The sequence below is a fragment of the Calypte anna genome, chromosome 8 (genome assembly GCF_003957555.1).
Source record: "Calypte anna isolate BGI_N300 chromosome 8, bCalAnn1_v1.p, whole genome shotgun sequence".
Lineage (NCBI taxonomy): Eukaryota > Metazoa > Chordata > Aves > Apodiformes > Trochilidae > Calypte > Calypte anna.
The window spans coordinates 22,510,176-22,533,693 of record NC_044254.1 but is presented as its reverse complement, the minus strand read 5'-3'; the positions used below and the strand labels follow the sequence as shown (position 1 = coordinate 22,533,693).

Below are 23,518 nucleotides of genomic sequence, written 5' to 3'. Positions count from 1 at the left end.
TTCAGAGGTCACCCTTGAAAAACTGAGAGAGAAACTGTAGCTTGCCACTTGTACCTGGAGGATGTTTAAATTTAAGAGGCTAAATCCAGGGATGGGGAATTCTGCCACCAAACTGGGCTAGACAGCCTGGCTGACCATCTTGTAAATAAAAAGCACCAGCCCCGCCAGTGAATGATTTGGAATTTTAATTGATTTTGTTGCTAGGAGGGAAAGTTGTGATCTCCTAATTTGATGTGCTAAATCAGCATTTCACCTGCAAGGGACTTCTCAGAAGGAAGACAAGCTTCTTGCTACACCAGTGGAAACCACCTCATCCAAACCTTGCAAACCTTGCAGCTTCTAGGTGACAGAGAGCTTAGGACAGACTTCACATGGCTCCACATTGGTTAGTTAGCATTCACTTAAAATAAATTCCTAATAAAATAGACAGCTTTAGAAAGTGTCACTAAAAATGTCAGATGTGGCAGTGTCACAACAGCAGCACAAGTCTGTCTCCCACAAGTTGCAAGACTGATAATTTCCTCTCCATCCAGAGCAAGAGGAACAGCAGCACTGGACATGTTGGAAGGAAAAGCTTTATTTTAAAAAAGTCCTGTCTAACAATAAAAGTTATTTTTTAAAATAGTAAAAAGAAGTAGTCGGGGTTTTTTGGGTTTTTTTCCTACAGGGGAAGGAAATGATAAACATCTTAAATATTCATTCATAGAAAATGCAGTGAATTGGTTTAGTGGGTTGGGTTTTTTTGGGGGGGTAACTCTAATTCCATTTACAGAGGAGGCACCCAAGGACGAGAGGGAAAAGCTCATTCACAGGACAGTTCCTGCTCTCTTGATTTCCTGCAGGTTACACCACACATCCACTCCCTGGCCATGCTCCTCCTCACCTCAGGGGTGCACCAGGGTGTCCTGCTGCCCCATCCCGGGAGTGCAGAAGGGACACCCCCCAAGGCGGTGGGAGCCCTGCCTGGCAGATGCAGCCAGGAAGCACCATTTCCAGGAGGGGATGGGGCAGGAAAATGAGATCACTTTGCCTCCAGTTAGAAATAAACTGAGGAGTGGGTCCCATCACGCTGTGCACATGGATGCGTGTCCTCACACGGACCGAGGCTGGGGATTCTCAGCCCCACTCCAGCTGGTCCCCGTGGCAGGGAGAAGTCCACACTTCCAGAGATGCTCATGGCAGCCTGGAAGTATCCAGCAAAGCCTCCTCATCACATGTATCGCTCCAGGCCGGCAGGGAAATTGGTCTGCCTCATGTAGGCATTGCTGGAGCTGAACTGGCCGAGGGGCGAGGCAGAGAGCCCCAGGAGCTGCTCGCTGTGCTCAGCACAGGCTGGAGGCCGCATGGCCGGCAGGGCCAGTCTGTTGGGAGCGCCGTAGAGCTGCGGGCTACTGGGCGAGTAGCTGCCCTGTGCCACGGGGAGGTGCGGGGGTGAGGCAGCATAGGGGTAAGCCAAGGTGTTGGGGCCGGTTCGGCCCAACAAGCCAGGGCTGACGGGCTGTGCTTGGAAGCAGGGAGGCTCAGAGCTACCGGACGAGCAGGTGGGAGCCAGCTCGGCCCCGGGTAAGCCCAGAGACGGGTGGCCCAGCTCAGCGGGTGGTGAGGGCTGCAGGGCCTGCTGGCCACTGATGAGGCTGTCGATGCTGAACATCCTGGGATGCTGCGCCGGTGGTGCCGCCCCAGAAGTGTAGGGGTGGAAAACGGTGCTGGAGATCTGTGGGCCATAGCCGGGTGAGCAGAGGGTGTTGGGGTAGGGTGCTGTGGGTGCCGTGGGGCGGCCGGCGGGCGGGGGTGTGAAGGCGCTGGAGTTTTGCATGTAGCCGGGATAGGTGGTGATGTCGGTGCGCTTGAAGCGCTTCCTCCGGCGCAGGAAACTCCCGTTGTCAAACATGTCCTCGGCAGCTGGGTCCAGTGTCCAGTAGTTGCCCTTGCCAGGGTGGCCCGGTTCCCGGGGGATCTTCACGAAGCAGTCGTTGAGGGTGAGGTTGTGGCGGATGCTGTTCTGCCACTTCTTGGGGTTCTCCCTGTAGAAGGGGAAGCGCTCGGTGATGAACTTGTAGATGCCCCCCAAGGTGAGTTTCCTCTCGGCGGCGTTGGCGATGGCCATGGCGATGAGGGCGATGTAGGAGTAGGGGGGTTTGCCTCGCTGCACCGGCCGCTTCCTCCGGCGACCTCCAGCCGGGGGTGGCGGCTCCTCGGGGGGCGGCGGTGGCGGGGGGCTGCCCCCAGTACCCCGCGGCTCTGGCTTCACCGGCGGTGCCGAACCAGTGGGAGGAGACCCCCGGGGCGGCCCGGGGGACCCGGGGCTGGCCGTGGCTGCGGGGCTGGGTACCGGCAGCGTGCACATGCCTCGCAGGTAAGAGAAGCCGGCCGTGTTCATATACGGCCCTCGCCTTCCTCCTCCTCCTCCTCCTCTTCGGAGGATGGGAGGGGTGGGGGTGGAAGCGACGGGAGAAAGAAACTCCCCGAGGGGAGGGGAAGGAGGGACAGGGAGGGGAAGGGGGGCAGGCGCCTCGGCAGCTCCCGGCTATGGGGAGGTCGGTCCCGAGCCGCCTTGCAATATATAGGGTGGCTGCCCCCCCGGAGGGGAGTGCGGGGCCAGGCCCGGCCCCTCGTCCCCGGCGGGAGGAGGAGGAGGGCCCTGGTAAGGGGTCCTGGCTCCCACAGCTAAATCCCCCAACCTGTCCCCGGGGTTTTATCTCTCAGTCATGCCCCCGAGGGGTTCCTCCCCCGGGGGGTCCCGGGTGCCAGCGCGGCTGCCGGCCCCGCTCCCAGGCCGTTCTCCCTGGCGCTTGGCTTTCTTTTTAACTTGTGCCTCCTCCAAGGCGAAAAACTAGACAAAATGAGTCCCGACGGCCAGATTAGGGTGAGTCTGATGCCGCAGCCAGTCCTCAGCAGCAGAGCAGGTAACCTCCGGCCGGCCCCCTGCTCTGCTTGGATTTCGTTGTTTTGTTTTGTTTTTCTTTTTCCGTGGGAAAAGAACTCGGAGGCGGACCCGGGACACAGCGGCGGCAGCAGCCGGGGGCTTCTCCCCGGACCCAAGCCCTCTCGGTTTAGTTACTTTGCAGCCTGGTGAAACTTCCCTGGTAAGGAAATCCTGGGAAAAGGTTGGGTTTTTTTATCTTTTTCCCTGGGAAGCGAAAAGTGATCCTCAGAGCTCAGGGCTGCCCGCAGGTGCATCCCGCAGGATGGGGAAGGGGCAAGGGATGGGGATGGCATTTTGGGGGCAGGCAGGGGAAGCAGATGTCTTTCTGTCACTGCAGCTGAAGGAACACACCAGACTCAGCCCTGCTGAGTTCCAGGGAAAACCTCTTAACATCTCATCCTGCACTCCAGAGCCAGTTGGGCTGAAATGCAACCTCCCCCTGCCTCATCCCTGGAGTGTGCCCATCCCAGGGCTGGGGGCTGCTGGCTGCTTTAACAGCATCAAATAAGTCTTGGGCTTTCACATCGTCCTCATCCACTGCCGCTGAGCATCACTTTAAAGCCAGATGCCTGCCCAAGGACAGCTCAAAGCAGGTAAGGGACCTGCTACATCAGGGGGCACTGGACAAGCTGGGAGGACTTTCATAGCCAGGCTGCAATATGTACAATACATGCAGTTAGATGTCCATGTCCTGAGAAGACAGGTGGAAATGTCTACACTGATATCACAGTGGCAGGTCCCTTCACATAACCTGCAGCAGAGTAAAAAAATCACAGCCTTCAAATCTGTAACTTGATTGGAAATATTTCCAGTAGCAAAATGGGACAAAAGTCTCCTTCCACAGTGGCAAGTAGGCGATCTTGACCAGGTCATATCCTTTTCCCTTCCTTTTAAAACCAAAATGCCACTCAGCCTTTTGGAAAAGATTCTTCAGCCCTTTCCTTTAAGCATTTCCTAATGGTTTTAAATTCACTGCCAAGGTTATTTACACCATTGCTTATTCCCCTGCTTATGTCTGCATGTGGATTTGTTCTTGGTTTATTTTTTCTGCAGGTATTTTTCACTCTTCTGCTGTCCAAGACTCAGCAGGGGAATCATGGGTCTAACAGAACCGTATCGAGTCCAGTCCTGATCTGCCACAGAAAAGCTGCTGTTGGAGTGAACTGCCTCAGTTTCCCTTCCACTAAATGGGAATAATGACAGGAGTGTAGCTGGTGGCGGGAGGACAGAGAGCAGGTAAGAAAGGTTGAAACACAGCCTGAGAGAAAGATGTGTTTCTCCACGTAAGACACAGATCTTCAGGGAGGAAAGAAAATCAAAGACATCTTGAAAGAGCTGAGAGAAAAAGGATGAAAGCTTCATATTTCTCCTGGAGTGTGCATTTAAACTGAGCAACTGTCTGAACACAGCCAGTTAATTTCAGTCAGAGGATCTGACTTTTTCAGTAGCTGGAGAGGGAAGCAGGAGAGATACCCAAGAAGGGAGTCACTAAAGATCACTCCAGGATGCACAAAGAAAATTACCCTGCTGGGGAAGACGGAAAACTTCAGCTGGTGAGATCTCCTTGTTGATGCAAGGATTTTAATATATTCTGATCTTACAAGAATGGGTTTGGCAGGGAAAAGGGTTATGGGATGCAAAGGAGTGACATCAATCATATCAAACATTGGTTGTTTTTTGTTTTTGTTTTTTTTTGTCCATCCCACCAAACAGCCTTCGCTTACCACTCGCTTTCCCTTTTTTTATTGATCTCAACATCAGAAAAGGAGTTGGAAACAAGAACCCACCAGCAGGACTGGGGCTGGAGCTGCCTGCACCTGAGATCACATCTAGCAAAGGAAGAGAAACCTCATCTGGAAGACCCAACTGTGTGAAGTGTTTATAGTCCAAGGCCCCGATCTGACATCATTTTACATGCGGTGGAAGAAGCCCTGGCCTCGTCTCAGGCTGTGGGCTGGCTGAGACCCCAGCTGGTGAGTAGTTACTTCAAAGCTGATGGGACCATTGAAATTGCTCTCAGCATCACTGGGTTAGGACCTAGACATAAAACTAGTTTTGACAGACAGTTAAAACAGCGGGATGGAGGCTGACAGCAGCACAGAGGCAGGAAACAAACTGTGTTTTACCATCGGATAAGGAGAGCCAAAATAGACAGACTCCAAATCCCACATATGCTTTATCACTCAGGCTGCTATTCCTGGCCCAGATCTTTTATAAAAAGGTGGGAGATGGTAATAAAGATGACTATCAAACAAATGTGATCTGGGTCTCTCTTTAAAATGAGGCGATGAGGAGGGAATAAATTACATCTACTAAGTATGCATAAGTTTTGTCATCATCTGCTGCCTTCTGCATCAGTTCATCATAATTGAGTACAAAGAGAGATTTTAACTGCTCTTTTACCTCCAGCCCTCAAAACATTTTGAACTAGAGCTGCAGCCTGCTTTAGAAACATCACCAGGACAAAGCAGTTTACAGAATGAGTGGACTTGCTTGGCTGCAGAGGAAGAGAGCTGAACACCTCAGAAAGATGCTGGTTCAAGCACCCCATGTGCCCAAATGGGTGTTAATAGCAGTGTTACCCAGGCCACATTTCCAAGCTGCTCTTTGCAACCACATGGGTTAGAAAAACGTGCATTTACTTGCCCCTAAACAAAACAAAAGTCTTCTGCTAAAATGCATGCAGTATGGGGGCAACTGGTGGGATGTTCACATTCTTTAATAGGGCCATAATGAGACCAGGGTATTTTTGTCCTATCTTTAGTGAAACAACATCTTGGATATCTGCACTAGGAGGAGCTGTGTTTGGAGCATCCCTGTTTGCAGACCCCACCCTTTAGTAATGGCACAAAGGCATCTGTATCCCAGCCACCCCTGGGATTTGCAAGAAAGAAGAGGGGGTTGAGACCCTTGGGAGCAAGGACCTCTCTGGTTCCTCTACCAGGGACTGCTGTAGTGAGCAGCCCCAAGGGTCCTTCAGCCTCAGAGCCAGCAATGGCCTCTGGGGGATGCTTCAATGCTACCTAACCTGCTGCTGATGCTCTTAACATGGCCCTGAAATGCCCTGTCACTTACTAACAACTAAACATTTGGAGACTTCCTTGTCTGAAAGCTGAGTATGACTGCTTTGAAAGAACAGGAATCATAGACTCATAGAATTGGCTGGGTTGGAAGAGACCTCAGAGATCATCAAGTCCAACCCTTGATCCACTACTGCTGCAGTTACCAGCCCATGGCACTGAGTGCCACATCCAGTCTCTTTTTAAATATCTCCAGGGATGGAGAATCCACTACTTCCCTGGGCAGCCCATTCCAATGCCTGATCACCCTCTCGGTTAAGAAATTCTTTCTAATGTCCAACCTAAACCTCCCCTGGCACAACTTGAGACCGTGCCCTCTTGTCTTGCCCATGGGGTCAGGCCCATTCCCACCTTCCATGCATCCAACTCTGAATCTATCCGTGCTCCTAAATCCCAGATGGAGACCCTCAGAAGAAGCTTAAGAGACCCTCACAGCACAGGTACTCTGTGTGGTGGGAAGGCTTTGCTACCAGAAGGTGAAATCACATCATTCACATCAGTAGAACAGGCTGAGGTGACTACAGGTGGGGGAGGAAGGGGGAATCCTTTCCTACTGTGAGATTTCCCTCACTCTCAGAGGAGGAATGTTTGACAGAAAAGAGCAATGAAAACAAAACAGGAGACCCAGAGGGTCAGCTCTTACGTAGCCATAACTGGCACATGGGCAGGAGTCAAGGCACCATGCTGCACAGCTACAAGGTCAGCAAAAACCATCCCCAGACACCCAGAAATGGCAGCCTGAGGTCCAAGGAGCCCTTCCCAAGCTATTCCATTTCTTCAAGACTCATGAAGCAAGTAAGCAAAGGAAATAAATTCTGAGAACTAACTCTTTGAGTCACTAATATAGTTATAGGTAACCATGCAGCAAGGTCCACGAAAAATAACTCGCTCATGAGAAGTATAAGTAAAGCATTCACATCAAACTAGGGAACATCAGTGAAAAATTCCCAAAGAAAGAAATTTGTAAACTGTTCTTCACTTCTGTGGGATGAGGGTTTTTTCCTACTACAACCCATCCATATTTTTGCCCTGAAATTAATTTTAATGTAAGAATTGTAAGAACTTTTCTTTTATTCCTATGGAAACACAGGTGATGGGAGGTAAAGTACTTTCTTTTTGGTGTCAGTTTACCAAAAACAATTTTCTTAACAGAAGCATTTATTTCTTCAAACTTGTAAGAAAGCAAAAAGATTCTAAGGGGCTTAACTATTGAAACCATGATCCAGGACAAAATTTGGTTTGGAGATTTGACTTCTATAAACTGCAGTGTCTTTTGGGTTTTTTTTTTGTTTAAGACAATCCTCAGTATTTGGGGTGACTAAATACTTAATTTTTCCTTTTCCTAAGGAAAAAAAAAAAAGATTAAAAAAAATTAATGCCCCAAGATCATACCTCATGGCCAAAACCCCAGCCAAGGGCACAAGGGCCATGCTGAGATGGTCCCTCTCCCTAGTGGCTTCAGTATATCAAGAAGAAAAAGTATGGGTCATGCACAGAGTTAGTGAACAGTATTTGAATATTTGTTTTTATAAAGCAATATTAAATAGTCTAGAAACCCAGAGAAATTGTTATGATCATTGTAATGCAATGATGGCACAAGTCCAAACACCATCTCTTGGTGAAAATGCCCAAACAACAAGATGCTCCAAGCCTTGAGTGTTCTCTGACCATCTTTCTTCCCTGGAATGATTCAGACTACACAACAACCAGAACATCACACAACATTATTGAGGACAACCTCTGCAAGAGTAAACCATCACAAGAGACCTCAGTCTCCTGCTTTCCTGCTACCTCCAACTCTCCTTAAAAATTGCCCTGTCCCAATGAAACACCAATGAACACTGACCAGGTTTACCAGGTTTTTTTAAGGGTGCAAGGTAGGTTGTTAAAACTCATTGCCCTGTAGAATTGTTCTACAAGGCTCATTCTTGGCCCCTTTGCAGAAATTGTGATGCTTCAGTTGTATAAACAGGCAGCCAGGTGCACAGCAGAACCTGGCCCACTGGGTCTGCAAATCCATCTGATAATCAGAAGAATGGAACAGGACCAGGCAAGAAAACTTAGCCTGGACACAGGCACTGCAGGAGGAGATTTTAGCGCATTCCCACCCTACATCCCACCCCCATCCCATTGAGCCCGAGCCTTCCCCACAGCAGGAATCCCTTCCTCTGCCCAGCTGGGGGCCCCGACAGAGGCATCTCTGCTGCATGGACCCTGCCCTCACCGCAGCTCCATCTACCCCTCAAAACCTGCTGAGACTTGTGTTTTCCCATAAAATTACAGACCCCATGTCCCAGTGTCCCAGATGCTGCACACCAGGGCTTCCAGGCAAGGACCTCTCTACAAAATTTTCCATTTTCCTTCTCCGTTTGCTGCCCTCTTACAACTACCAGACCAATTATCTGCAAGCCCAGGCAGACAATCCGAATGCTGCCTTGCTAACTCCCTACTCTTTTCCCTCTGTTTAAAGCTCCTGCCAGCAGTGATTCCATTCACTCCAACCATAATAGCCCTTTTCCCTCCCCTAAGGCCAGGAGCACACCTCTGTCATGGAAAATTTCCCTCTGTCTTGTACCTTCAGCCCCATCTGCCTGCAGCCGGGCTGGCAGGTTGTTTTTTTTTCCCTCACCGCTTAAAATGCTTCTGAAACAAAGGCTCTTTAATCCCCTCCCCAGCCCAGCAAGGCACCTCTGGCAATGCCCTCCTGGTAGTGCAGGGGGAGCAGGAACCTCAGCAGGCAGCACAGGGCACCCCACAAGCTGGTGGGACTGGGTGGATGGAGGCTGGGTAGGACACTGGGTCTACTGAGGTGGTGGGGACTGAGCAGAACTGAGACTGGGGAAAATGTCCCAGCCAGGGCATAAAGGTGAAGCCAGTAGATGATGATCTGGACAGAAGAGCAGAGATCCTCCCACCCAGCCCAGTATTTGCTTACTAGACTGGAGAGGGATCTTCAAGGCCCACAGCACTGGTAGGGAGCCAGGAGCCTGCAGCCAAATCCCCCACCTCTGCCAGGCATCCTAAAGCCAAGCAAGAGAAGAGCCAAGTCCAGGAGCAAGGCACTTACCTTCATGTTTCCCAGGCATGGAGGGGGTGACCTGGCCACTGTCCAGCCCTTCTACCCAAAACAGGGACATCTTCCACACCCTTGTTGGTGGAGAAGCTGGTTGTCTGGAGGGGAGACAACTTGGCTGAGGCTCTGAAGACCTCATAAGCCTTTGGACCACTCCACAACTGACCAGAAACTAGAATTTTCTGCCATGACTTCAGAGCACCAGGGAAAGGGTCTCCAGCCATGACAGGCCAGCATTCATCACATCATTTCCTCATGAGAAGGCAAGAGAGATGATTCAGACTCAAATCAGACTGGACAAGTATGAATCAGTGTTTGTCACACATTCCTCCTAGCCAAAACCATCCCTGCCTGGTGCTGCTCAGGGCTGGGAGAATCAACCCAGACATTTCTTTAGTTTAAGGTTCCACAGAGCTTCAGTTAATTAATTTCCACCTGCCACTTCTGAAGTGCTGGGGACACTGAGGTCCTTATGCTGAAAGGAGAAGCTCCATATCACAGCAGTTTTGTTGCAGCTTCCAGGTCCTGAGTGGTTTCTATCAGAGCTGAGTGCCTGGGTAGAGCATTTGGGGTTAATCCATCACCGCTTGCTCTGGAGTAGCTGTTTTGGAGGACCACATAATTTCTGTTTCTACAATGGTACCCCACCTGCATCCTGGCTAACCAGGACATGGGCTTTGCTGAATTACCTCTGTTGAGATGAGAAGCCACTGATGCCACTCAGCAATCCATTTGGGTCAGCTCCAGGACTTAGGGAGCACTTGGACCTCCCCAGGCTGTGTGAGCTATGGGGACTCTGGCTCCTCTGCTGGGGTTCCAAGTTCCTCTCATACCTCTTTCTGATGGCTTTTTATCTTCATGCCCTTATCTCCCAGGGTTGTCCTGCAACTTAATTTTTCTTGCTCAGTCCTCAGCCCAGGCTTTATAACACAGGTCACAGATTTGCCCATCTTGTGGCATGAAACCCTGCTGGTCCATAGAGGAATGGAATTAAGAGAGGTCCAAAGCTCCCCTCCTCCTGGTCCACCCTCTTCTCGGTTCATGTTGTCAACCTCAAAAACCCTTATTTAAAAACATACAATACAGTCTACCCTTGGGGAAAAAGTCAGAAATTATTTTGCCCACTTCTAAGTGGGGATAGCAAGTGAAGCATCAAGTGCTGACTTATCTGGAGTAAAGCAGCAAGCCACTGGCATGAACAGGACCAGAGTCCAAACACTCTCTGATGGAACAAAGAAACATTCTCCTGTTGACTTTGCAGACACATTAGTGTCTCTGGAAGCTTTTCCCACATACATTGTAATGTTTGAGGTACACTCCATGTATTTCATGCACTGAGTATCTGTTTGCATGGAACACATTTTTACCACCACCCTGTAGGATGGAGCCCTACAGGTTAAGCTTCATCTGAACATTCATAAATTAGTTTTTGAATAGAAATGGACTCTGTGGTGGAGCTTCCTGAGTTAAAACCACAGTAAAACTGCACAAGATCCTTCTTTTTTCCACTCCTGCTGGAGTTTCAGTGTTTTCTCATCATCTTCTCATCTGCCTGCTCCATTTGATGGCCTTGAAAGGAGACAGCAAAAGGACTGTCAGTGAAACATGGCAGGCCAGCTGAGACCTAAGATGCTGAGCTGCCAGGGGAAAGGAGGGATTTCTCTCTTGGATGACCAAGAATGTGTTTTGTTCTCACAGAAGAAATGCTGAATGAAATACTTCAGCAGAGCTTCCCAATGGGAGCCAGGCTGGGAAGGTGGTAGGATTCTTTAGTGTTATGAGAGGAAATCCCCTTCAACATAGCATAAAATCATCAACAAGAGAAGCTAAAGGTCTCCAGGAGGTAACAGAATCAGAATTGATGAAGATTTCTGCAAGTACAGAAGCCAGGAGACAAAATTGAGCATCAGCTGCTCCCTTCCCCTTTCTCAGTCAGTTCCTGCACTATGTTCTCTTCTGTGGGGGACCCTCAGGTGACTGAGTATTATCCATTTGCTTTCCACAAAACTTGGAGTGCACAAACTTTGCAAAAATTTTTTTGCCTTGAATCTCTTCCATAGGCATGGCATATCTTCAGAAACCTAAAAGATCAAAAGTGGGCAGCTGGTCCCAGAGCACACAGGGAAGGAAACTGAGGCGTGGGGAGACACACTGGAAACCTGAAGCAAGTCTGGGAGTGGGTCAAAGAAAAAAAAGAAAAAGAAAAAATATCAGGATCTGGCCATAATTCTTCCATCATAAAAAGATTGAGAGAGGTTTGTAAGAGTAATTTAGGAACCCAACGTCCATCCAAACCCATGTGTAATGGGCACTTGCATTCTGCCATGAAGTTTTTAAAGAAAACACATCAACAGCAATAAAAAGCAGTCCTCAGAAGCACAAACATCCTCAGATGGAGTAGAAGTCAGATGAGCTGTCTCAAGCCCCAGATGAACAGTTCATCAGCACAGAGATATTAGAAATTAGCACTTAACCCCAGGGCTGAAGGGGTTAAGAGGAGCCCCTGGAGCAGCCAGCACCCACCAGAGTCCAGCAGCTTCCACCACAGAATTAGCAAAGAGGTCCTAGTGGCATTGCCTTGGAGAGACACAAAACCCAGAGGCTGGCAGCTGCCATGGGCTTGTTCTTCCAGAGCTGAGTCTCCCCCTAAGGAAAAAGGGGAGCAACAGTTCCCAGCAGCCAAAAAAATCCCAGTAGGTGAAAGATGAGCAAAGAAGGATGGGAGAACTTTCCAAAGGGCAGCTATCTGCTAGAAGCTCAGGTCCCCCATGGGATTGAGGTTGGCTTCCTTCCCAGGGCTGCCAACCCTTGTGTTTTCATCACAGATTTTATCACACCAGGAAGGATTTATTTGCATGAATGTTTTGTTCTTTACACCATGGAGAGGATGTCAGCACCAGCTAGGCACTGGGCCCTGGAGATAAGTAGTTGCTTCTCTACCAAAGCCAAGACTAAGAAAGTTCCTAGTGAGCAGGAGCCATGGCCAGCTGCTCTCCTGGGGCCACCAGCCAAGAGCTGGGCTTGGGAGAAGTGTATCAAAATTAACCTAATTTCTGCTGGTGTTCCCTGCTGGGTGTGAAGGGACTTCAGCAAGCTGAAGCTGGTGGTACTTCCTCAAAACCAGTGCCAGGACTTGGAAGGCAGCTCTGCCTCTTTCTTCACTATTTCCCCTGCTTACATTTAAATTACAAATTTGGCAGCTCCACACCCAGCTCCACACTCATTCTACAGAGACCTGGTGACCCAGAGGGCCTGTCAGGCTGTCTTCAGGCATGCCTGAAGGGAGAAGAAACCCCCTCATTCCCACCACTCAGGGGAAAAAAACCAAATCAAACCAAAATAGTGGCATCCATGGCCCCAGGCTAAGCCTGCCATGGGATGCACTACACAGGATCCAGATTGGAGCCATGAACACCAGGTATTCCATGGGAACAGCAGCAGATCAGCCTCATGCAACCTGGTGTCCTTGGCCACCTTCAGGTCATCACTACATAAATGTCCCTGGAAGAGCTGACAATGGTTTCCCCATCTTATGGTTGCCTTCAGTGGATGTCCCCACAACAGTTCTTTGGTCACCACAACCAGGGTGGTGAGCTTGATGAGAGCAGACTATGTCCCACTGCTCATCTGACCTAGACCAAATGTCCTCCAGATCCTTCTCAGAGCAACCAAAATCCCAAACAGCACGTCAGGACATACTGCAAATGCCCTAGGGAAAGAGTTTGCCCACGTGCTGTGAGAGTGGAGAGGAGAAGTTTCATCTTTCTGATTGGGGAAGGGGAGATTTCTTTTTGGGTGGATTTAAGTAGCTCTCAGAATAGTTTTGATCTGTTGACTTGGACAGGAGCAGAGTCAAACCAGTGCTGAGCACCTCCAACCCCCTTTTTACCCAGGGTGAGATGCAACCAGGACACTGTCACCATTCCCTGTATGTATTTGGGGAGCTTCCCTACAGACCAGTTGGGGAGCAGGACAGAAAAAATTCTTGGTTTCCAACTGAAAGTAATTTCTCAGCTGGGATATCTTCACTCAATGAAATAAAAGAAACCTATTACCAGCCTTGATAATAGCTTGACAGCTTCTCACCATTGCCCAGCAGAGTTACTTGGAGACAGAGGGTCAGCAACACAAGAGGAAATGCTGAATTTACAGCCAGCACTCTGCAGCCCTGTGGCAGCTCTCACCAGGCTACTGCACCCTCCCCATCCTGAAAACAGAGATGATGTCCATCCATCAGCTGCCCCAGAGTTGTGTTGCAAGGGTGACCTCATGAACTCATCCATGTAAAGTGGCATGAAGAGGATCCATGCCTGATGCCAGCACCGTTTACTGAATCCCACCCAAACTCCTAGACTAGGATTCTGAGAAACAAGAGAAAAAAAACCACCTCGAGGTGCCACAGCAGCAGAGCAGAGAGCAGCAGTCACATCCCCACTGGCCTGGGCTTCACGTGTCACTGATTGACTCAAGTTTTAATTATGCCTCAGTATCTCCACGTCTCCAAAAACACAAAGCTTTCAGCCAGGCAGTTCCTGCCAGCCGAAATTTCATAAAGAACAGCGAGTGACTAAGACAGCCCGACCTTCAAGTCAGATGCTAACAGCTTTGGACAAGTGTGGGATTTTTACACCCCTATCTGCAGGAAAATCTGATGTTTAGTGCCCTGGCTGTGAACAGGTCACTCTTAAACCCCTGAACATCCCAGGCAAAAAAAAAAAAAAAAAAAAAAGAAAAAAAAGAAAAAGAAAAAATAAAAAAGTTAAAAAAAAAAAAAAAAAGCGCCGGAGGGGAATTGTACTGGCTCTAATCCCTTCTGCCATTCTGCATATTCATGGAACATTGTCATAACACATCAGTGGGACAAAAGGTCTGTCGGCACCTCCTCCTCATTCCTTTGATAAACCACGAGACAAATGCTGAGTAAACACTTGGAATCCATTCACTGCACTATTCTCATCAGGATGAGAAAGGGCTCCTCTTTCTTGCAGGCCCAGAGCTGCTCAGCCTAATAAAGTACGGCCCACGGCCCGTGAAAAGAGAGGCCTATGGATGATGAAAACATGGATTATCTCATTTCACCCTCCTTGTATCAGACCCCGCTCACATTCTGAGTGCACTTGGTCTGACATGCAATTACACACACCAGAAAAAAATAATAATAAAAGTTAAAAAAAAAAAAAAGGCAGGGGAAGGGAGTGTTTAGTCAACGGGGGGGACTGTCCATGAAATTTCACAGATGACCTTTCCCTAGTGGGAAAGTAATTTTTTCTGTCCCAGCCATCACCGGGAGTTTTCTCATTGATATCAGCATTCCCCTGAATATTGCAGTTGATGGGAGAAAGGATAACACTTAAAGACAAAGTTTTGCAGGTCACTTTAATGGCCTTATTGGAGTGGATGTGATATTAGGGAGCACCCCATAAAGAGCTCCCTGGCCACAACACGACCTCAGTTCTCTGTTGACTGCTTGGCAGTGACTGTAGGAAAAATCCCATCCTCCCCACATTTGCCCAAGAACCTTGGGGTCAACCAAGTGCCCAGAGAAGGAGGAACAAATTTTGCAGCCACGGAGGGATTGATGAACCTCTGTGGTTTGGGATCTCTGTATGGAAAACTACAGCATGAGATGAGCAGGTTGGGTCATAAGATTTCCTTTGCTCCAGTATGGAGATGAAATTGTCCAGACCCTTCATTCAAGCTTAGAGCTCACCAGAGCACAGAGAAGAGTTGTGGGGCTGGGGGTAACACAGCTCCTTCAGCCTTTATTTTCACTCTGCAGGGAGGCAGAGGGACCAGAACAACATTGTCAAATAACTAATAACCCCAAAAAATCAGCATAAAGGGTCTCCTTACCATTAGGTGCCTGTGACTTAACCAAGGTTACACAGATCACCAAAGTCACCTCCAAGAACTTTCCAGCATCTACAGCAGCCTCCTCTGTTGCCCAGCTTTCTGGGCTGAGTTAAAAATGTCTTCAAGGGAAAAAAAAAAAAAAAAAGTAATAATCCAAAACAGGGCATGGAACTTAACTTCTTCTTTTGAATACAATAATCTGAAAGAAATATTTTCCATTTAAATATGATCCTTTATTTGGAAGAACATGAGCAGTTTTCAAAGTGAAAATTAATTTCAGAGATAGTACATGGGGAACGAGCACACTTAACACAATTGTGCCCATAATAGAAAACAACACATGGCTATGAATTGTTGTCAAATGATTAAGAAACAATAAATAGACTGCTGATTAATTAGTGTCGTTTCTCTTTTAAACAAATGGCTCATAAACCTGTCCACTAACTGAGGGATGAGTGTATTGGTTGTAAATGCTTTTGTCTCTGGAAGATCTTTCAGTTCATCCTTAGGTTTCAAACAAACAGCAAAAACCATCAGCAGTTGTTTCTGGGCCTGGCACTTTACTTGTGTAAGTTGCTGCTCAAATATTTGCATTTTACAAAGTGTTTTTTTACAAAGCATCCCAGAGGGACACTGTGCAGTCTCCCAGTAGCTCCAGTGGATCGCTCTGGGTTTGGAGAAAAACTCCTGCTGGGGGTTTGTGCTCCCCAAACAGGGGACTCCTCTCCCTGAGCAACCAAGACTGAAAGGAAAGTGTGAAATCCACGAGGCTTTCGAGAGGCTCTTTGTGTTGCTGTATTTGCAAACAAGGCACTAAACTGTATTTGCAAGTGTGATGTCCCCAGGGTGGGTGACAAGCAGGCTGCTGCCTGCCACCTACAAACACATCCATCCTGCACAGCAGTGTGGCACAGCACTTCCTTACATTGAATTATTAGATTAATGCAGTGAGTTCCTTGCTTAGGTGATGATTTCCCAGTTGCTGCATTATTAAAAAAAAATAAATTAAAAATCAGCAGTGATATTAAGCCCAAATCCCCTGAGAATACTTAAGGCATGAAAGTCCCATTCACATCCCAAGGATTTCAGATGTCTTTGGGATAGGAGCTTGGGAGAGCTCAGAGCTCATTTGCTGCAGACACAAGGCTCTTTGCAGTTTCTCTGCCTGCTCAGCAGCAGTTCCACCCTGGAGGACGCTGGGTTTCTGAATCCAGCCCCATGGGATAAACACTGATTTTGAGCATGCAAAGATGCAGAGCAATGTCCTTTCTCTCATACAGTCACAGCAGTAGCTACTGATACTACATGCCCTTGGCTTCCTCCACCAGCTGAGACCCAGCTGGGGATACAGATCAGTTTTGAAGGGGATCAGGAACAACCTTCAGCCTGTTCTGAGTAGTTTTCCAGGGACTCCCTTATGCTTTGGAGCAGATCTCATGGCTCCAGCACCATTCCCTCCTTCCCTGTTGGAACACAGGCAGCTGCCTTGCAAAGAAGTCACCTGTGCTCTAAGACCAACCCAAGGCTCTGAGGGGGTTGGCTTCACAAGTCTCATACCAGCCCACTGCAGCTAAATGACACCCTTGAGAGCTGCAGCACCCTGGGGAAGGGTCAGAATTTGTCCCTGAAGCTCCATGGGGAGTTTTTTTCCATCAACTCCCGCAGAAGCTGCCATGGTACCTGTTGCGCCCTGACGGCAGCTCTCGGGTTAGAGCATCCAGCCTTAAATCGACCACGTTCCTCTGAAAACCTGATAAGTAATTGGGGGATCTGCTAATAGGGCTTGTCAAAATCAATTGGGGTTAAACACCTTTAGCTACAATAACAGTCATCTGACCCGGGGCTCCAGCAGCAGCCGGGCTCAGAGGAACCCCGGGGGGTTATTCCTGGCTTCCCATTGCTTTGAGACAGATAAAAGAGCAGACGATGCAGAGCTGGGTAATCCGGTCAGCCCGTCCCAGCCATACACTGAAGTGACAGCTCCCAGAGTTTCTGCAGAGCTGGCTCCTCCTGGGAACTGCTTGCAGAGGGGGCCAATTTGTCCAACAAAACCTGGGCAACCAGAGTTTTCTTAAATTCAATTGCCTGAAGGAGAAGGCAAATAGCATTTAAGCGGAGGAAAGTGCATTAAAACCACATCTTTGATACAATGGCCGATACACCCCACGCTGCCAACGCCTGAAATGATAATATTTTTTTTCTTAAATAAATAGCTCAGCAGCAGGATTCCAACCTCCCCCGGCACAGGGAGGCTTCGTGCTGCAGCAATCGCACTTCCAGCCCTCCAGGCCAAACTATTCCAGTGCTTCCCCTCTTTGCTGGGCTCATTACCGAGGGTGGACCAGCCCTAGAGGGACTGAGAGCTGTGCCCATGCTGTGCTGAGGACCCACACATCCACACTTGTAGCTTCTGTTTCCCACCATCTCCCAGGAGGGAGATGTAAGAACATCAGTTAGCACGGGCATCCTTCCCAGGTTGGTACAAAGGGCTTTTCCTGACTTTGGGGGACTTCCTGCCTTCAGAGACCTGGCAGATCTCAACACAGAGGAAAGCAAAGCAGCTGGGTCAGAAGAAGAAGCAGATATACAGGATTTGGGGCATTTGCACAGCCCAATGGGTCTCTTGCTTGTTCAGTTATGGGGTGCACCACCATCACCTCCTCATCTTCCTCCTCTTTCCTGAGAGCTTTTCATTTGTACCTTCCTTCCTCCCTGATCTGGGCAGTGTCTGTGACCACTGGGAGTTTCGGGACCTATTTGGGTATCCCAGGGGCAGCTTGTCAGGGCCCTGAGACCCCGAGCTAGACAGAAATGATACAGGGGAAAAGAGACACAGCTGTGCCCCAGGCAAGTCTCTTGGTGGCTTTGCTGCTGGTTGTCCCTCTGCAGAGCAGCAGCTAACTCCAGCCTGAAGCGCAACATGGGATGTTTGAATGAAGCCAAGCCTATAAATGAGATTTCAAGCTCCCCATCTGGTCTCAAAATGTGTGTGAAGTATGAAACACTCAAAGAGAGGCATCCCTTGCCATGTCTCCATGAACAGCAGAGAAGCAGCTTTCAGCCTCCCTCCCTGGAGAATTCAGCTTCTGTGAGGATCCTGGCAAAGTTGTCTCTCCCATACCAGTCAGATATTTTAACTTCTCACCTTGGCCAAGACCCAAAATTCAATCACAAAGGTGAAAGAGAGGCTTACAGAGAACAAACAGTTACCCAACACTTCCAAACAGGCACGTGTGAGGAGACACAGAGAGTAGCAGCAAAACCTGAGCAGAAAAAGAGATGAAGGGGGTGACAGCAGGGAATATGGGGGGAATTAACTCAATAAAATCTTTCCTTCGACATCAGGGATGGGTTCCCATCTGTGAGGGATATCACGCCACAGACATCCGTGTTGTCACCTGGAATCAGCTCCAGATTTCCCCCAGGCCACCCTCTGCCTCTCTTCCTTGAGCCCAGCCCCATCCTGCAGAGACCAGACACATGTGGGACCTCAGCAAATGAAACCCTCCCTCCTGAAAAGTGACAAGGGTCTCAGTGGAGGGGAAAAAAACTTTTCAGAGGAATCTGTAAAATTGGTAGCAATTCAAAAAAGCAGCTGAGGGAACCCTGGGAAAGACCAGCACCAAAGGTGCCTTCTTAGACCCAAGAAACAACAGAACTTGGTGCTCTCCAGGGAGGGGATGCAGCCAGGACCACCCACACAGCCATAAGCACATTGATGGCTGCTATTTACCTGCAAGCCCCAAAAAACTATAAAAATAACATCCCAAGATCTCCCTGCATCCAGAATTAATCCCACCCCAGAGCCTGGAGTTGCTGCAGAAAGGCTGTACCCCCTGCCCAGAGCATGTTGGTGCTGGTGTAAATTAGAGTTTACAACCACCAGCACAGTAGATGAAGTTATTCTGTTGAGATGACTTAGTTTCCCAGGTGACATCCAAGGGAATCAGGCTTCAGGCAGCATCCCTTGGATGCTCCTGGCTGTGTAGATAGGGGCAGACAGAGGGAGCACTTGCTGTTGAGGACCCCTTTTTGGTGTCCTTTTTTTGGTGTGGAGGGAGGGAGCTCTGGGGCTTGGTCCTCTCCTTCTGGGTGTACACAAAGGACAGGGAAGAACTGCTGGTCCCCAGCCCTGTCCGAAGTTATGGCAGCAGGGCCAGCAGGTCACCCTACATGGCAGGAAGGGGTCAGTGGGTATCAGGGAAAGGGGACAGCAGCCATGCTGCTGCCTGGGACAGGTGTCAGATCATGCCTCACACTTTAATTTTATAAAGCGAATCCACCCCATTCAAGACACTTCTAGCAGCAAAAACCCTCTGCAGGGAGACCAAAAATACAAAATGTGAAGGTAAATGCAGAGCCAGCTGAAGGACACTGTGTGGCTCCACTCAAAGGAGGCTCCAGTTTCTAAAGCAAATCTAAACTGACTGTCATCATCTGAGGGCTGCATTGTCCCTCAGAGCAGGGGCTGGTGCCACATAGGAGGTATTCAAGTCTAAATTAACTCTCCCCTAATACCTGTGCAAACATTTTCAGCTTGAGACTTAATATCCCTGGACATGTCTGCTGTCTCCCAGGTGAATCCCGAGATAAGCAAGGTCAGCTCAGCTCTAATGCAACTGTAAAAAGCTGTCAGTCAGCCCAGGAGGTCTGGTTGCAAGGTCAAACCTGTTCTGAAGGTTGCTGGGGCCAAACCTGGCCCTATCACTCATTTTAAGTGCAGGGAGGTTTGTTTTCTCATTACTATGTCAGGTATCCCAAATTTAGGATTAGCTGGTGACCACCACAACGTTGTTCTTATTAGAAAAAAACCCCAAACAAACAAAAAGCACCCGTGTGCATGCACACATCCCCAGCCCCAAATAAATCTGTGTGCTGAGCCTGCCTGCAGCTGGGACCCGCAAAGAAACCTGACCTTCAGGAAAAGAAAAAAGGGACATTCCCACTCACTGTGTGGCAGTTGCTGGCACAAAGGGGCCTCCAAAAGCACAAAGTGACATCCTTCAGTTAAAATACGCTCTTGAATTGTGATGTGGCCACCAGAATAATCCACTGCTGAAAAGCCTTTGTCCAGTAGATGAGGAATGAGGCAGGTCAGCTTCCACCTCCAGGTGGATGTGTGGAAGCTGTCCTAGGCCAGCTATGACCAAGAGAGCTTTACATGGGATGAATCCTTGGTGCCATGTGTGAAATGAATCTCAGTCTTCCCAACATCCCATTGGTATTTAAGAAAAGGGACCAATTTTGGGTGGAAAAAATCATCAATCCTAAACATTCCCTCTCGTCCTCCTCCTCTCCCTTGGTGTTCAGCCACAGCATTGCTCCTGCCAGTGCCTGGACGTGTTTTTTTTGTTGACACAGGGCTGGCTGGGCAGGGACCCTCCAGGGCAGCTCAAAGCATGTGCCAGAACCTCTGCCACAGCTGAAGAGGAGAGGAATTTTTCAGCCTGTGACTGAGGAGAGCAGGATGGGGAGCAGGGAGCTGCCCCTAGGAAAGAGAAAAAAAAACAAACAAAAAACCAAATAACCTCCTCAGAGGAGGAATTGTCAGGCTGGGCAAAAAGTGGCAAAGCTGAAGGGACAAACAGGTTGACAACTGCTCTGTGGCAGGTGTTGGGGTGAGCTTGTGGAGAAAAATGTTCCAGGAGAGAAATGTTCACCTCAGCCCCTGGTGCCTCCACACACTGGGAGAGCGTTGGCATTCCAGTTCTCAGCCTCTGTGGTCATTCCCCAGCCATCTATGGGGATTAAATGGACAAGGTGGACTTTGCTGTGATACCTCAAAGGGGTATCTTGACCTTACCCAACCATTAAGCAAATTCAGCAGAAGTGTCTCACACCCCACAGAGGTAACATCCCCAGGTCAGTAGAGGTAGTGGGTAACTATTACTTCTTTGGAGTGCACATTTTTGCTCCCAAAGGTTATCAAAAGAGCCTCCCCACCTGCAGTGCATCCCTGGGTTCTGCTGGTCAGCAGCTATAGCAGCATGTACCTGACTGAGGAAAAAACCATCTGAGCCACTGGGATGATTTGTGGGGAGAGAACACCTGAAGGACTGAGTATTAACACGGAGCTCTCTGAAGCCTTGGTTCCCAAGGCAAAACCAGATTAAGAAATTGCCATCTTTGATGCCTGCAGCTCCATTCTCACTGCCACACCTCCTACAGGGTTTAATTTTTAGCTCAAATCATTTGATTATCCAGCTAGATGCTTAGCTCCACAAAAGAGTTACAACTACATAGCAAAGAAGACGGGGAACTGTGGCATAGCTGGAAGAGCAGTTGGGCCAGGAGTGGTTTATTTTCAGCCAAAGTAAGCAAATCATCCATGACGTGAATGAAACTGAGCTGACACCATCTGCTGTCCATCCAGAAGCAAACTTTCCAAGTGATGTCTCATGGTGAAACCTCCAGAAAGTAAATAGACAACAAAACCTTGTGGAATGCCAAGGGTGACCATCTATCACCTACAGGGCTACAGCATGGCTCCAAAAAGCTTCTCCTCCATTCTGTCCAACAAAGGGACATCCCACAGCCTTTTAACAATGGTCAAAATCATAATTTTTTTGTTCTTTCAATTTTCAAGGCACATTAATCACTTCAAAACAAAGAAACAAGACGCTGTCCTTAAACATCCCCAATATTTCAAACACAGCTTTGTTTCCACATCCCTAGAACTGTGTTTCTTCAACAATCAAACCATTTATCTTTTTCAGATTCACTCAGGGCCTTATCTAGATACAACATTTATCTTCCTGCTTTCAAAGCCAAGGGACAAATGGACAGAATGCATTCAGGCATTAGGCTTTCTTCATATTGTATCTCAGCTTATAATATCTGATTCCTAGTTTCATCCCATGACATCATGCTCTCAACACACAGAAGAAAACAAACAAACAAACAAAAAACCAGAAACCAAACAAACACCAAACCAAAAAAACCTGGAAAGAAACAAGAAATCCAATAAATAAATAAAAGAACCAACCTAACCAAAAATCCACTTCTTGCTGAGGGCTGCAAGAAATACTCCCTCCCAGACTGCCCCAGAGAAGCCTTAGAAGCTGCGCTGCCACCAGCTCCTTACTCTGCTGGAGATTTCTGCATCCCCTGAAGGGAAATGACCCACTCAGCCACCCAGTTCTAAGCCTAACTCATCACCACTTGACCATCAGAGCCCTTACTGATCCCTAAAGCAGCTTACATTTAGGTTCCTCTCCTTCTTCTCTCCATGACTTTCAGCCACCTCTCCAGCAAAAGCACCAGAGCTGGCCCCAATAGATTGCAGTGGGAGAGAAGCTCTGGCCAAAGACCAGTTCTCTTTCCCAAAAGATGTCATTCCCCATCCTGGAGCATGATATGATGGATGTTTTCACCACTATCAACAAACACGACCCAAGACGCCACGCAACTTCTCTCACAGCTCTTACAAAGCATCTTCCTTCCCTCTCCTCCTGCCTTGCCTGCTTGAATTCAGAGATGGCCAACAACCATTAAACACATCAACGTAAATGTTAGTAGATTGATTCTAATAGGAAACAAAAATGTTTTGAGCAAAGCTAATTGCCGGGAAATAAGGTCGTTCCAATATTTCAGCAGGGGGCTATAAATCTCTTGGTTCCTGCCTCCTTCCAGCGTTAAGGTTTTACAGATGTTGCTGTCAGAAGGAGAAGAATTATTTCAGATGTTTGTTTCCACTTTACACTTAAAAAAGGCACAAATGCATTCAGCAAACTGCAGGGCGAGTTTTCTTTCTACAAGAAAAAAAAATACACAAATATCAACAAATTAATGAAATAGTGAATAGTGACCCCCCAAAATCTTATAATGATGTAAAATACTCAGCACACACAAATGGCAAACTTTAAGACATAGTACAACTCAATCAGTTGCATTTGTCACCAAAATGGTTCTTCTAGTCCTCTGCTTCTTTTTACACTTCTCTGCCACCAAATTTTTACTGTACATGAAGAGATCCTCATAACCATCCTTGTCAAGGAGGTCAGGAACAAGCATCCCTTCCTGGTCTGGAAAAGGAGGAGGAGATAGAGCTGGGCAGCCATAGAGGAGAGCAGCATTCCCTCCAAAACCTAGACTTAGACCCAAATTCAAATTTTAAAAGGGCAGGGAGAGTGAAGTAAGCATCTTTTATGTGCAAGAGAAAGGTTACAGAAGAGAATGAGATGTGGTGGCTGCCTCTGAGTTGGCTGGGCAGGGGAGATAACCACTTATATGGGAAATAGCCACCAGCAAAAGGGTTGGCTCAGCTCCTTTACCCTTGCACAGGACACCTGATGGGCTCTTGGGAGCAACCAGGCAGTCCACAGTGCTGACACCTCATGGTGCACAGAGTGCATAGAGTGGGCTCATCTCTTTGGGAACCATTTCTCATTCAACAAAATCTTGAAAAATGAAGGCAAAGTCTACCAAAATAAAACTGCACAAATAACCCTCTCCCTGGGAAAACAAAGCACAGACCAAAGGCAGATCATCACAGACCAGGGGTTAGCCCCTACAGGAAGGTGTCCATGAAGTTTCTCATCAGTGGATCAATTGGGATGATGTAGGCACTAATAAAAGGATGACAAT

The 23,518-nt window shown here is 48.3% G+C and overlaps 1 protein-coding gene across 1 annotated transcript; it reads right to left on the bottom strand.

Moving 5' to 3' along the window:
- Positions 1–1,210: 1,210 nt before the first annotated feature.
- FOXE3 (forkhead box E3) lies at positions 1,211–2,347 on the bottom strand. The gene has a single exon (XM_030455456.1). It carries the CDS (start codon positions 2,345–2,347, stop codon positions 1,211–1,213), a length of 1,137 nt encoding a protein of 378 aa, XP_030311316.1.
- Between the last annotated feature and the right edge of the window lie 21,171 nt (positions 2,348–23,518).